At 44.0% G+C, this 13,562-nt stretch overlaps 1 protein-coding gene across 1 annotated transcript in view; it reads left to right on the top strand.

Annotated features, from left to right (window-relative positions):
* Positions 1-13,562, top strand: part of PTPRR (protein tyrosine phosphatase receptor type R) — a 350,468-nt gene that overhangs the window by 251,474 nt on the left and 85,432 nt on the right. The window contains exon 6 of the mRNA XM_073555527.1: positions 633-892. Coding sequence (XP_073411628.1) covers positions 633-892 — 260 coding nt within the window. The remainder of the gene's footprint in view (positions 1-632; positions 893-13,562) is intronic.

The following is a 13,562-nucleotide window of genomic DNA, read 5'->3' as shown; positions in this document are numbered from 1 at the left end:
CCGGTTGTCCCTTTGTCAGATTATATCAGTGAAAATATGGATAGAGAGTTGCTGCTTCCTTTAGTTTGGTGGCAAGAAATGCTGATAACCTATGATTCTGACATAGGAATAATGCTGGCATTAATGATTCAATCACTGGATGAACATTGATTACCAGCATGTTCACAAAAGCCCATAATTAGGAATGAGTGTTCTTATGAACACTTCTTGGTCTGTATAAATGCTCTGTTACTGTTGTGTGGGACATACTTGTAAATACACGTTATTATGCTATCCAGTGTATGACATGTCGATTATTTATTATGGAGATGCACGTTTTAAGGGGGCAAAAACAATAACTAAACATAGAATAGTAATATTTTCTGTATGTTGTACAATTTAATTTTTATATGTATTTTCCTTCTTTAATCACTTGCTTTCTTAATGAAGGTGTCGCCAACTTTACGGCCATGTTCACTTTGTATAAACAGAAACAATAAATAAACCGTACAATGTAGAAAGCAAACCTCCCACAGGACAAATTATGGAGCTTTTTCTGAATGCACAGCTTTGGTTTTTGTGTGTTTGCTCAGGCTTTGTTTATACAGTAGGAGGAGAAAATTGTTGATACTCTTTAGTTTCTATCTCTGTAGGTACTCTACAGATTAAAAGAAAAGATCCAGTTTTCATTGAGTCAGGACAAAAAAAACCAAGAGATACACCTGTCGCCGCTCTCGGTTCAGCCTTCACTGTCAGAGGCAAAGCGTTCGAGCAGTATGGTTCATCCTGATGCTATCCCCAAAGCTGTGAATGTTGTTGTGGACCCACAGTGCCCAGGCACCTTTGAGCTTAAACTTCCAGTTTCTGCAGGACCCTCCCCATTTAAGATGAAACCTGTGGGCCTACAAGAAAGGTAAGCCGTTCATTACTCCTAGATGAATGGAATCTTTACTGTGATGAGGAATTGTCATAAGTCACATAGGTTTTGCATATTCCATTGTAAACTATGTCTAGCACTCTTCCCTTGTTCTTCTTCTCTGACGAGTGTATCATTATTATGATTCTGGTTTATTTTCCATAATTTAGCACGCAATGCATTAAAACTATTGTGTTCTATAATGTTGCACACTGATGATACTAATTCATGTAGGTTATCAATCGCAATGGTCCATTTCCTCATAGGAATGGCTGTGTTATAAGCATCGGTCACATTCATGGGAAGTATATTTTTTTCCTTTGTGTTTGCAAGAAGGGGGCACTAATGCAAGATTTAGAAGAGGATAACTTACTAAGCTTACAGGACATGTGGTTGATGCTCCAAGCCAGCTCAATATATCTAAAACAACCTTGTATCCCAAAGATGATACTACTTGCTTTGTTTATTCGGTTAGGCCTCTTATCAGTTAGAAACGTCGTGTCATGATCAACCATTCAGGAATTTCATTTTTCTTCATAAGAGAAGAAAAGTCTTTCTTAACTGAGTCTTTCTTAACTGAATCTTAAGAGCAACAAAATGAACCCTTAGGCTACTTTCACGCATCAGTTTTTTGCCGTCAGGCAGGATCCGGCTATTTTTAGAAAAAACGGATCCGTCATAAATTTTGGAGAACTGTAGAAACGGATCCGTTTTTCTGCCGGATCCATCTAGCAGGTTATATCTGTTTCCTGGGGGCTGGCCAATTGGATCTGAGCATGCGCAGACTTAAAAAAACAGATCCGGTGGCTGGATCCGTCTTTTTCTGGATCCGGCGCATTCCGGCGCCCATAGACTTTCATCGTGGCAAAAAGCCGGAAGCGTCGGATCCGGCGCTTCCGGCTTTTTCGCCGGAGACAAAAAAACGTTACAGTAGCCGTTTTTTCCAGACGCCGGAAAGAGACAAGTAGTCGGATCCGGCAAAAAATGGATGAAACGCAATGCCATCCGGCGCGATCCGGTGCTAATGCAAGTCAATGGGGAAAAACTGGATCCGGCATTGCATTTCGCCGGATCCGGTTTTACAAAAAAAAGTCGGATCGCACCTGACGGCGAAAAACTGATGTGTGAAAGAGGCCTTATTTTACAGCTAATTTGATCTCAGATTTTAAGGCAAATTATTTTTGTTAAAAAAAATTGTGGGTTTGCATATATCCATTTTGGAAACTTTGACATTTTAAATAAAAGTTAATGTAATTCAGAAAAAAAAAATAAAGTTACATTTATGGTAAACTAGCAGTGAAGAGATTATAAACCTTTCTTATAAAGTCATTTGTTCATAATAGCACCTCTAGATTTATGAAGTAAAGCAAAGTAGTTTCTCCTTGTTACAGAAACGATGGTGAAGCATTTTTATTCTGATTTTCACTTAATCATCTTGTTGGAAGCATTGTGCTAATGAAGCTATTACTGAGCTGTAGGTGCCTGTGTAGACGTTGCAAAGTTACTGAATTGTCCAAATACTTTTCAAACTCTTAAGGCCATGTCCACATGTTACATTTTGGCAGCCGACTTTGTCATAAAACCTGAAGGGATTCCTGATGCCAGCAAAGTGAATGAGTCTTGAAGACTCATGTACACATTGCTTATTTGTGACTTGCAGATTTTGTGCAGATTCAAATCTACAGCACGCCAATTCTTTTAGCGTTTTTTTCACCCATTGGCTTCAATGACCTCAGTCAAAAATGATACAAAAATACAGGTATCAAAATGATTGTGTACTTGCTGCGTATTTGTTATTTTTTGTAGCGTTTTTGCTCAAGATAACGCATGGGGAGTAATGTAAGGCATAGGATGTGATTTCTCAAGGAGTAAGAAGAAACTCCACCATTTTGTTTCAAGCAGCAGAGAGCTTGCAGGAAAGTACAACAAATGTTCCATCAACATGTACTGGTATCAGCAAATGGGGATTGATATCAGAAAATTAATTGAGCTGGTAAGTTGCTTTCATTGGACCTTCTTATATATACTCCCTATACCTGTCAGCATCCGCACTCTGCCCATCAGCACCCCTACTCCACCCATCAGCGCCCGTACTTCTGTCAACACAGGCAATGATGATGGAGGAGAGAGCATCAGCAGATTCTTCCACCCCCATCACTCTGCCTTGCTGTCTGATGAGTCAGAGCAGCGGGTGCATTATATTGTATGGAGGACCATGGGGAGTGCAATATATTGTATGGCTGACCATGGGGATGGATTATATTGTATGGAGGACCATGGGGAGTGCAATATATTGTATGGCTGACCATGGGGTTGGATTATATTGTATGGAGGACCATGGGGAGTGCATTATATTGTATGGCTGACCATGGGGATGGATTATATTGTATGGAGAACCATGGGGAGTGCATTATATTGCATGGCTGACCATGGGGATGGATTATATTGTATGGAGAACCATGGGGAGTACATTATATTGTATGGATGACCATGGGGATGGATTATATTGTATGGAGGACCATGGAGAGTGCATTATATTGTATGGCAGACCATGGGGGGTGCATTATATTATATGGAGGACCATGGGGGCTGCATTATATTGTATGGAACACCATGGGGATGCATTATATTGTATGGATGACCATAGGGGTGCATTATATTGCATGGAGGATAATGGGAAGTGAATTATATTGAATGGAGGATCATAGAGGTTGCATTATATTGTACAGAGGACTATGAGGAGTGCATTATGCTATGTGGAGGATTATGGGGGTGAATTATACTATATGGAAGGATTTGTGGGGCCATTATAATATTTGAAGAGCTATGTGGGGTCCATTATTCTGTATGCAAACAAATATACAGTATGAAGGTTTGTGTGGGGTACATCATACTGTGTGGAGTGCTGCGTGGGGGCCATTATAGTGTTTGAAGGGCTAGTGGGGTTTATTATACAGTGTTGTGAGGTGTGGGGTAGATATGGGCGGGTTCAAACTGAAGTTTGTGTTTGGGTACCAGAACAGTACTCGGACACGAACGCGGACCCCGTTCACTTGAATGGTGGTCCCGAACATCCAGTGTTTCCCACACTGTCATGTGCATAGCAGCGCGGCAAACACTGGTTCTGATCGGTGGTAAAATCATTACCGCCAGTCAGACAGTAGTGGTTCCCACACTGTCAAATGACAGCGTGAGCCCCAGCAGTGATTGGAGGTATAAAGTTTACCTCCGGTCACTGGCATGGGCCTACACCTGCTGCCACTAATAACAGCAAGAGCAGGAGTGGCTGATGGAAGTCTTCAGCCTGCCCCTGCACTCTAAATAAATAAATAAATAATTTAAAAAAGAAATGGCATGGGTTCTCCTGTATTTTTGATAACCAGTCAGTCAAAACTGACAGCTGGGAGCTGCAGCCCTCAGCTGTCAGCTTTATCATGTCTGGCTATCAAGAAATCAATAAATAACTTAAAAAATGGTGTGGGGTCCCCCCATTTTTGACAACCAGCCAAGCTAAAGCAGACAGCTGGGGGTTGATGTCAGCTGTTTTATGGCAGCTGACATCAAACCCATGGATTTGGTGTTATTTGTATGATCTTATACCTACTATATCTGCCATTTTTGCATCTATGCTATTTTACACTTTATTTACACTTTAAACTTTCTTAGATGTTCATATATTTACCATATTTCAGCTCTTTGTAGGACTTTGGCCCACAAAATTTAAGACTAGAAATTTACATTTTTTGTGACGTCTTCTGATTCAGAAAAAATGTTTGCATAATAAAAATTCTCTTCTAATGGAATTTATATAAACACCTTGGTAGCTGTATGTAGGACTTAGTTCCAAACACATTATCTATATTAAATAGGTGTTCATATATTTTTTTTTATCTTATGGTGGTATAGCAGTATATTAATATCTGTGCAGCAATGTCTGAGTCAACAGCTTTGGGGGAAATGAGGACATGCTGGTCCAAACTCTTTTTTCAATGTTTTTTAAGTGTTTGTTTAGCCTTGAATAAAGATTATATGTAATAATTAGTTTGGGTTATATTGCTCCCATTTTTGGGGGATTTGTTGGTTAGTTGGGAGTTGCACCTCCATATATATAGAATTGTTTTGGCTATTTTTTTCTGAAATTTCAGTACACGTTGAGCTGTGGCTGTAAGCATGCTCAGTACTTTGATTGACAGCAGTAGGTCTGTGTGGAGTGATCGGTCAATCAAACTGTGGTGCTGCATCAAGCTGAGAGGCACTAAGTGTTTAGCTACTTCTTCATTCTAGCCAGCATTTATGATGATTTTTCAGAAATCTTTATTATACTATTACAAAAAAAATTACTTACCGTATCTATATGAACACAAATTCAATCTGATAAAAATTTCACACAGTACTACAAAAATAAGAAATGAAATGAAAATAATATTGAAGATATTTTTCCCTGATTAAACCCATCACCCACCCACCATTCAAAACAGTTCCCTCACCAAACCCCTTCTGCATAAAAAGGAGGATGGAGGAGAAAGAAAAAAGTATACAGCTCTGGCAAAAATTAAGAGACCACTTCCAAATGTTCAGTTTGTCTGATTTTTCTCTTTATAGTGTGGGGATAGATAGCTCAGCTGGGATCTTTGCTTTGGCACAAGCGTGTGGCTATGAAGTCACTTCAGCAGACTAGCAAGTTCCACATGAATATGGACACGGCATATTTATTGTGCACACTTGTTATTCAATGTTACACATGCCAAACATGAAATAAAACATCTAAGGCCGTCTGGCCACTAACTAACAGTAGCAGGCTAACTACAAAATAAACCTATATAACAGCAAACAAGTCCATGTAATCTTACTGTGTCAGCTCCCAGCTCAGCAAACGAGATAGACCGAGTGATCCCAGCTCCTCCTGATTATATCAGCTGGACCAGTCAGGAGACCAAAACCTGGATTGAATAAGTGGAGGGGGAACTACCAGTCCTTTCCATGCTGATCACTAAGGAAACCAGGACTGGATTACAGTGAAATAAACTGGCTTCATCATCAGTACAGGGAGATATATGAAATGAAACGGGGAGAAATATACCTGTTTTCTAGTACCTCTCCCCTTGGCACCTCACACACCCCCCTCCTCTGTTCGAGCCCGTGGGGTCGGACACGACGAGTCACCAAGCAGTGCGTTCTAGACAACGCATCTGCATTTCTGTGCGCTGTGCCCGCCCTATGCTCAATGGAAAATTTAAACCCTTGTAATGCTAAGAACCAGCGTGTCACCCGTGCATTGCCTTCTTTTGCCCGGGACATCCATGTTAGGGGCGAATGGTCCGTCACTAGTCTAAACTGGCGACCTTGTAAATAATAGCGCAAGGTGCACAGGGCCCATTTCACAGCCAGGGCTTCCCGCTCAACTACACTGTAGTTCTTTTCTGCTCTCGTAAGCTTTCTGCTTAGATAGGCCACTGGGTGTTCCTCGCCATTTACTTCTTGAGACAAAACCGCGCCGAGGCCCACCCCAGAGGCGTCCGTTTGGACAATAAACTCCCATTTAAAGTCTGGCGCAACCAACACTGGTTGGTCACAGAGGACTGTTTTCAATCGCTGAAAGGCCTCCTCTGCTTCTGCGTTCCACTTTATTGTGACAGATTTCGACCCCTTAGTAAGATCTGTGAGAGGAGCTGCGATGGTCGCAAAATGTTTGATGAACCGCCTATAATAACCAACGATCCCTAAAAAAGCTCCAACCTGTTTTTTGGTTACCGGTCGTGGCCAATTTTGAATAGCGTCCACTTTATTGGCTTGAGGCTTCACGACGCCTCTCCCTATGCTATATCCCAGATAGCGAGCCTCTTCCAATCCCAACGTACATTTCTTGGGATTGGCAGTCAACCCAGCTGTTTTTAGGGAGTCTAAGACGGCTTGTACTTTTGACAAATGCGTGTCCCAGTCATCGCTAAAGATAATGATGTCGTCCAAGTACACGGATGTACACTGGCCATGGGGTTTTAGGACAATATCCATTAGACGTTGGAAGGTGGCTGCGGCACCATGCAACCCAAATGGCATATCTCGGTACTGGAATAATCCCTGGGGCGTAACAAAGGCAGTTTTCTCTTTGGCTGATTCCGTGAGGGGAATCTGCCAATAACCTTTTGTTAAGTCAATAGTGGATATGTACCTGGCCGAACCCAGTCTCTCTATCAGTTCATCGACTCTTGGCATCGGGTAGGCATCGAATTTCGATACTTCATTTACTTTCCGAAAATCGTTACAAAATCGGATTGTCCCATCGGGTTTGGGCACCAGTACGATAGGGCTAGCCCAATCACTCCGGGACTCCTCAATGACCCCGAGCTCTAACATCTTCTTCACTTCCCGGGCAATGGCTTGTCTCCAAGCCTCCGGAATTCGATATGGTTTTAGCCGTACTCGCGCCTGTGGATCAGTAACAATGTCATGTTTAATTAGGTGAGTCCGGCCAGGAAGTTCCGAGAAAATATCTGCGTTCCTATGTATGAACTCCCTGGTCTCTCGTTTTTGGCTTTCGGATAGCGTGTCTGCAATACCCACTTCTGGCGGAGCTACCTGGGGTCCTTCACCTTAGAAGGTGGTGCCCCTCGAGGCCCATCCTTAAGGGCAGCTCCTGCCACCAGACTCTCCCTGTCCCGCCAGGCCTTAAGCAAGTTTATGTGATATATTTGTTCGGGATTTCTCTTGTCTGGTTGGTGTATTTTATAATTTACTTCACCTATTCGTTCCAGCACTTCGTATGGTCCCTGCCATTTCGCAAGAAATTTATTCTCTACGGTAGGCACCAATACCAACACCCTGTCTCCGGGTTGAAAGACTCGTGTTTTTGCCGCTCGGTTGTATACCGTGCTTTGGGCATGTTGTGCGCGCTCTAAACACTCTTTATCTATTGGCATAACTGCTGCAATTCGGTCCTGCATAGGTGTTATGTGTTCAATTACACTGCGATAAGGAGTCACCTCTTGTTCCCAAGTCTCCTTGGCAATATCTAACAGGCCTCTAGGACACCGCCCATAAACCAACTCAAAAGGTGAAAAGCCTGTGGAGGATTGGGGTACCTCACGTATAGCGAACAGGAGGTATGGTAGTAGGGCATCCCAATCTCTCCCATCCTTATCCACCACCCTTTTCAACATTCCCTTTAAGGTTTTGTTAAAGCGCTCCACCAAACCGTCAGTCTGTGGGTGATATACTGAGGTACGCAAATGGGAGATTTTTAGTAGTTTACATAAATCCTTAAGTATACGAGACATAAAGGGGGTCCCTTGATCCGTAAGTATCTCTTTCGGAATGCCGCTGCGGGAAAACATATTAACCAGCTCTTTTGAAATTGATTTCGCATTGGCATTCCGCAAGGGCACTGCTTCGGGATAACGCGTGGCGTAATCCAATACTACCAAAATGTACTGATGACCCCTGGCAGATTTAACTAATGGACCGACTATATCCATTGCTATCCTCTCGAAGGGCACCTCTATTATTGGTAAGGGCTCTAAGGGGCTTCTAAAATGTGACATAGGTGCGGTCAATTGACACGTAGGACATGACCGACAGTACTGGGTCACGTCTCCCACTAGACCCGGCCAAAAGAAACGTTGCAGAATATGGTGTTTTGTCTTTTCTACCGCCAGGTGTCCTCCCAAGGGATGTTTATGTGCCAACTCCAAAACTACCTGGCGAAAGGACTTAGGTACCACTAGTTGTTCTACCACCACCCCTCACACCTTGTCTATGTGATACAACATATCCTGCTGCACCGCCACGTGTGGGAACTCGTTTTGAGCCCCTGGGTACAATGGTCTTCCCTCGAAGACCTTTATGTTTTCTCACACCCTTGCTAGAGTAGGATCCTGGTGCTGAGCGGTCCCGAACTTACCACGGGCCACCTCAAGATCAGGCATTTCTAAAACATCCTCTAGCTGGTCTGCCTCGCCTGCATACACAGCCAGAGGAGAGTCCGCAGATTCTAATACTTCCTCTGAGATGGGTTCTCCGTCGTCTTGCTGCAATGGTTCAGGGGCTAGCTCCGGAGTACCGTCTTCAACTAGAGGGTTCATGCCACTTTTGAAGTTCCACAAGTCCCAAAATAAGGGAAAGTCTCTCCCCAGGATTACACTGTGTTCAATAGACTTTATGACTGCTGCCTGATGTCTTTTGGTCCCTACTGGCGTGGCAAGAGTAACCCAGGCAGTGGGGTAGTTCTTAGTATCCCCATGGATGCAACTAATGTCCACGGTTAAGTTCGTTAGGGCGCTAGAGTCCACCAAACTGGCATGTACCAAAGTTACTTGACTGCCAGAATCCAAGACGGCATTCACACTATAACCGTCAACCTCGACGTGGCACACCTGTTGTTCATTTCCCGTGAGGGTCTTCGCCACACAGACTGACTGCACATATAACGAAAGACGCCTCATAGCGTTACAGTCCATTGGCTATCTAGTCATTGGGCAGTTAGCTGCTACATGGCCAAGCCCGCGTCATCGCCAACATTGTATAGGCCCTTTTCTCCTCGATGGAGATCCCAGACGAGGTCTGCTGGCTTGATGTGAGCCCGTACCACCTCCATAGTCCTTTGTAGGTCTGCTACCCTTCATTGTGACGTTCTCTTCTTTTGAAGATGAAGTAGGTTTCGCAGGACTCTCCAGCGATTTCTTGGGGAGCCAGTGGGGTGCTAACGTCCCTTGGAGTAGGCTTTCAGAAGCATTGTAGCGTTCGACCATATTCACCAACTGGTCAGCGGTAGTTGGGTCACCCTGTCCAACCCACCTCTGGATCTTAGCGGGTAAGGACCGCAGGTACTTGTCTAGAACAACACGCTCCACCATCTGCGCGGACGTCAAAGCCTCTGGTTGCAGCCATTTTTTTACTAGATGGATGAGATCATGCATTTGTGAGCGGGCTGGCTGATGCTCCACAAAATTCCATAAATGCACCCTCTGTGCGCGTACATACGTGTTTACTCCCAGCCTTGCCAGGATTTCGCCTTTGAGTTTGATATAGTCCATAGCATCCGCTCCACTCAGATCGTAATAGGCCTTTTGTGGATCTCCGCTTAGAAATGGAGCAACTACCTCAGCCCATCTGTCCAGTGGTAAGTGCTCACATTCTGCAATACGTTCAAACACGGTGAGGTATTATTATTATTATTATTATTATTATTATTTATTGTTATAGCGCCATTTATTCCATGGCGCTTTACATGTGAGGGGGGTATACATAAAAACAAGTACAATAATCTTAAACAATACAAGTCATAACTGGTACAGGAGGAGAGAGGACCCTGCCCGCGAGGGCTCACAATCTTCAAGGGATGGGTGATAATACAGTAGGCGAGGGTAGAGCTGGTCGTGCAGCGGTTTGGTCGATCGGTGGTTACTGCAGGTTATAGGCTTGTCGGAAGAGGTGGGTCTTCAGGCTCTTTTTGAAGGTTTCGATGGTAGGTGAGAGTCTGATATGTTGTGGTAGAGAGTTCCAGAGTAGGGGTGATGCGCGAGAGAAATCTTGTATGCGATTGTGGGAAGAGGAGATAAGAGGGGAGTAGAGAAGGAGATCTTGTGAGGATCGGAGGTTGCGTGCAGGAAAGTACCGGGAGACGAGGTCACAGATGTATGGAGGAGACAAGTTGTGGATGGCTTTGTATGTCATGGTTAGGGTTTTGTAATGGAGTCTCTGGGCAATTGGGAGCCAGTGAAGGGATTGACAGAGGGGAGAAGCTGGGGAATAGCGGGGGGACAGGTGGATTAGTCGGGCAGCAGAGTTTAGAATAGATTGGAGGGGTGCGAGAGTGTTTGAGGGGAGGCCGCAGAGCATGAGGTTGCAGTAGTCAAGGCGAGAGATGATGAGGGCATGGACTAGGGTTTTTGCAGATTCTTGGGTGAGGAATGAACGGATGCGTGAAATATTTTTGAGTTGAAGTCGGCAGGAAGTGGAAAGGGTTTGGATATGTGGTTTGAAGGAGAGATCAGCATCAAGGATTACTCCGAGGCAGCGAGCTTGTGGGACTGGGGAGAGTGGGCAGTCATTTACTGTAATTGATAGGTTCGTAGGGGGGGTCACGTGAGATGGGGGAAAGATGATGAATTCTGTTTTGTCCATGTTGAGTTTCAGATATCTAGTGGAGAAGAAGGATGAAATAGTGGACAGACATTGAGGGATTCTGGTTAGTAGGGAGGTGATATCTGGTCCAGAGATGTAGATCTGTGTGTCATCAGCATAAAGATGATACTGAAAGCCATGAGATTCTATGAGCTGTCCCAGGCCAAAGGTGTAAATAGAGAACAGCAGGGGCCCTAGGACTGAACCTTGTGGGACTCCGACAGATAGGGGGCGAGGTGAGGAGGTGGTGTGTGAGTGGGAGACGCTGAATGTCCGGTCTGTTAGGTATGATGAGATCCAGGAGAGGGCCAAGTCTGTGATGCTGAGGGATGAGAGGGTCTGTAATAATAGGGAATGGTCCACTGTGTCAAAGGCAGCCGACAGGTCCAGGAGGAGGAGGACAGAGTAGTGTCGCTTGCTCTTGGCAGTTAAGAGGTCATTGGTGACCTTAGTAAGGGCAGTTTCAGTGGAGTGGTGTGACCGGAAGCCAGATTGTAAGCGGTCGAAGAGGGAGCAAGAAGAGAGATGGGAGGACAATTCAAGGTAGACGTGTTGTATGCTTCCACATCATCGTCTGCGGTCATTTTAAGCAAAGTCTTCTGTACGGCTTTCTGCGCACTAGCAGCGCTTTGTGCACGGTCTCCCTCATCTCGGGGTTGCCGAACCAAGGCCTGTTTTATTGCCTCCAACTGCTCTTGCTGCATCTGGTGTTGCTTCTCCATAGCCTTCTGGAAGCAAGTATTAGTCTGCTGTTGTTGCACATTTGCTTGCAATAACTGCTTCACTAGTTCCTCCATATTACTGGACTCTTGGCTCTTCAAAAGCGCAGAAGCTTTCAGCCAGGACATACACAGCGTTTTCTCTGCAGTCACAGTCCAGCAGCCACAGTTGCCCGCATTCAAAACACCATTTGTGGGGATAGATAGCTCAGCTGGGATCTTTGCTTTGGCACAAGCATGTGGCTATGAAGTTACTTCAGCAGACTAGCAATTTCCACATGAATATGGACACGGCATATTTATTGTGCACACTTGTTATAATAATAATCTTTATTTTTATATAGCACTAACATATTCCGCAGCGCTTTACAGTTTTTGCACACATTTTCATCACTGTCCCCGATGGGGCTCACAATCTAAATTCCCTATCAGTATGTCTTTAGAATGTGGGAGGAAACCGGAGTGCCCGGAGGAAACCCACGCAAACACGGGGAGAACATACAAACTCCTTGCAGATGTTGTCCTTGGTGGGATTCGAACCCAGGACTCCAGCGCTGCAGCGCTAACCACTGAGCCACCGTGCTGCCCTTGTTATTCAATGTTACACATGCCAAACATGAAATAAAACATCTAAGGCCGTCTGGCCACTAACTAACAGTAGCAGGCTAACTACAAAATAAACCTATATAACAGCAAACAAGTCCATGTAATCTTACTGTGTCAGCTCCCAGCTCAGCAGACGAGATAGACCGAGAGATCCCAGCTCCTCCTGATTATATCAGCTGGACCAGTCAGGAGACCAAAACCTGGATTGAATAAGTGGAGGGGGAACTACCAGTCCTTTCCATGCTGATCACTAAGGAAACCAGGACTGGATTACAGTGAAATAAACTGGCTTCATCATCAGTACAGGGAGACATATGAAATGAAACGGGGAGAAATATACCTGTTTTCTAGTACCTCTCCCCTTGGCACCTCACAATAGGTATACTGTATTTTTGAGTAAAATGTAAATTGTTCCTTTAGTGTACAAACTTCTGACAATATGTCTCCGAATATCCATGCAATAAATTTTGTTTCTTTTTTTTCTGAAAAGGAGAAATGGTCAAAATAAAAAAAACTGCTTTCAGACCTCAAATAATGCAAATAAAACAAGTTCATAATCATTTAGAAACCACAATACTAATGTTTTAACTCGAGAAATGTTCAGAAATCAGTATTTTGTGGAATAACCATGATTGTTAATCACAGCTTTCATACGTCTTGTTATGCTTGCCACCAGTCTTTCACACTACTTCTAGCGCAAAAATGTAAGCAGTTCTTCTTTGTTTGATGGCTTGTGACTATCCATCATCTTCTTGATTACATTCCAGAGGTTTTCAATGGGGTTCAGGTCTGGAGAATGGGCTGCCCATGACAGGGATTTGATGTGGTGGGCTCTTAATTTTTGCCAGAGCTGTATATACAATGCAGAGCAAAAGTTTTACGCAGCTATAGATAAAATACAATTAAATACAAAGTAATCCGATGTTAGTGGAAGAGATTTAGACATCCTTTTATCTGTTCAAACTAATCTTTTCAGAAATTAAATTTTTATACTTATTCTGTTAAATTATTTAATTTTCCCAAGACTGTAAAGAGTCCTAACATTAGGGAAATAAGCAATTTGTGCTGCAGTAGCTCTTTTGGGTGTTAAGACCAAACGAAATAGCCTTCAGCCCTCAAAAAATTGGGAACCTGAACCCTGTAGCCCAGACCTGGGCAAATTGCGGCCCGCGGGCCACATCCGGTCCTCTGGTTGTCTCAGTCCGGCCCGAGACAGCCAGACA

The sequence above is a fragment of the Dendrobates tinctorius genome, unplaced genomic scaffold, assembly GCF_039654945.1.
Source record: "Dendrobates tinctorius isolate UK_male_01 unplaced genomic scaffold, ASM3965494v1 ptg000224l, whole genome shotgun sequence".
Classification (NCBI taxonomy): Eukaryota; Metazoa; Chordata; class Amphibia; order Anura; family Dendrobatidae; genus Dendrobates; species Dendrobates tinctorius.
This window is presented reverse-complemented; position numbering and strand designations above follow the sequence as displayed.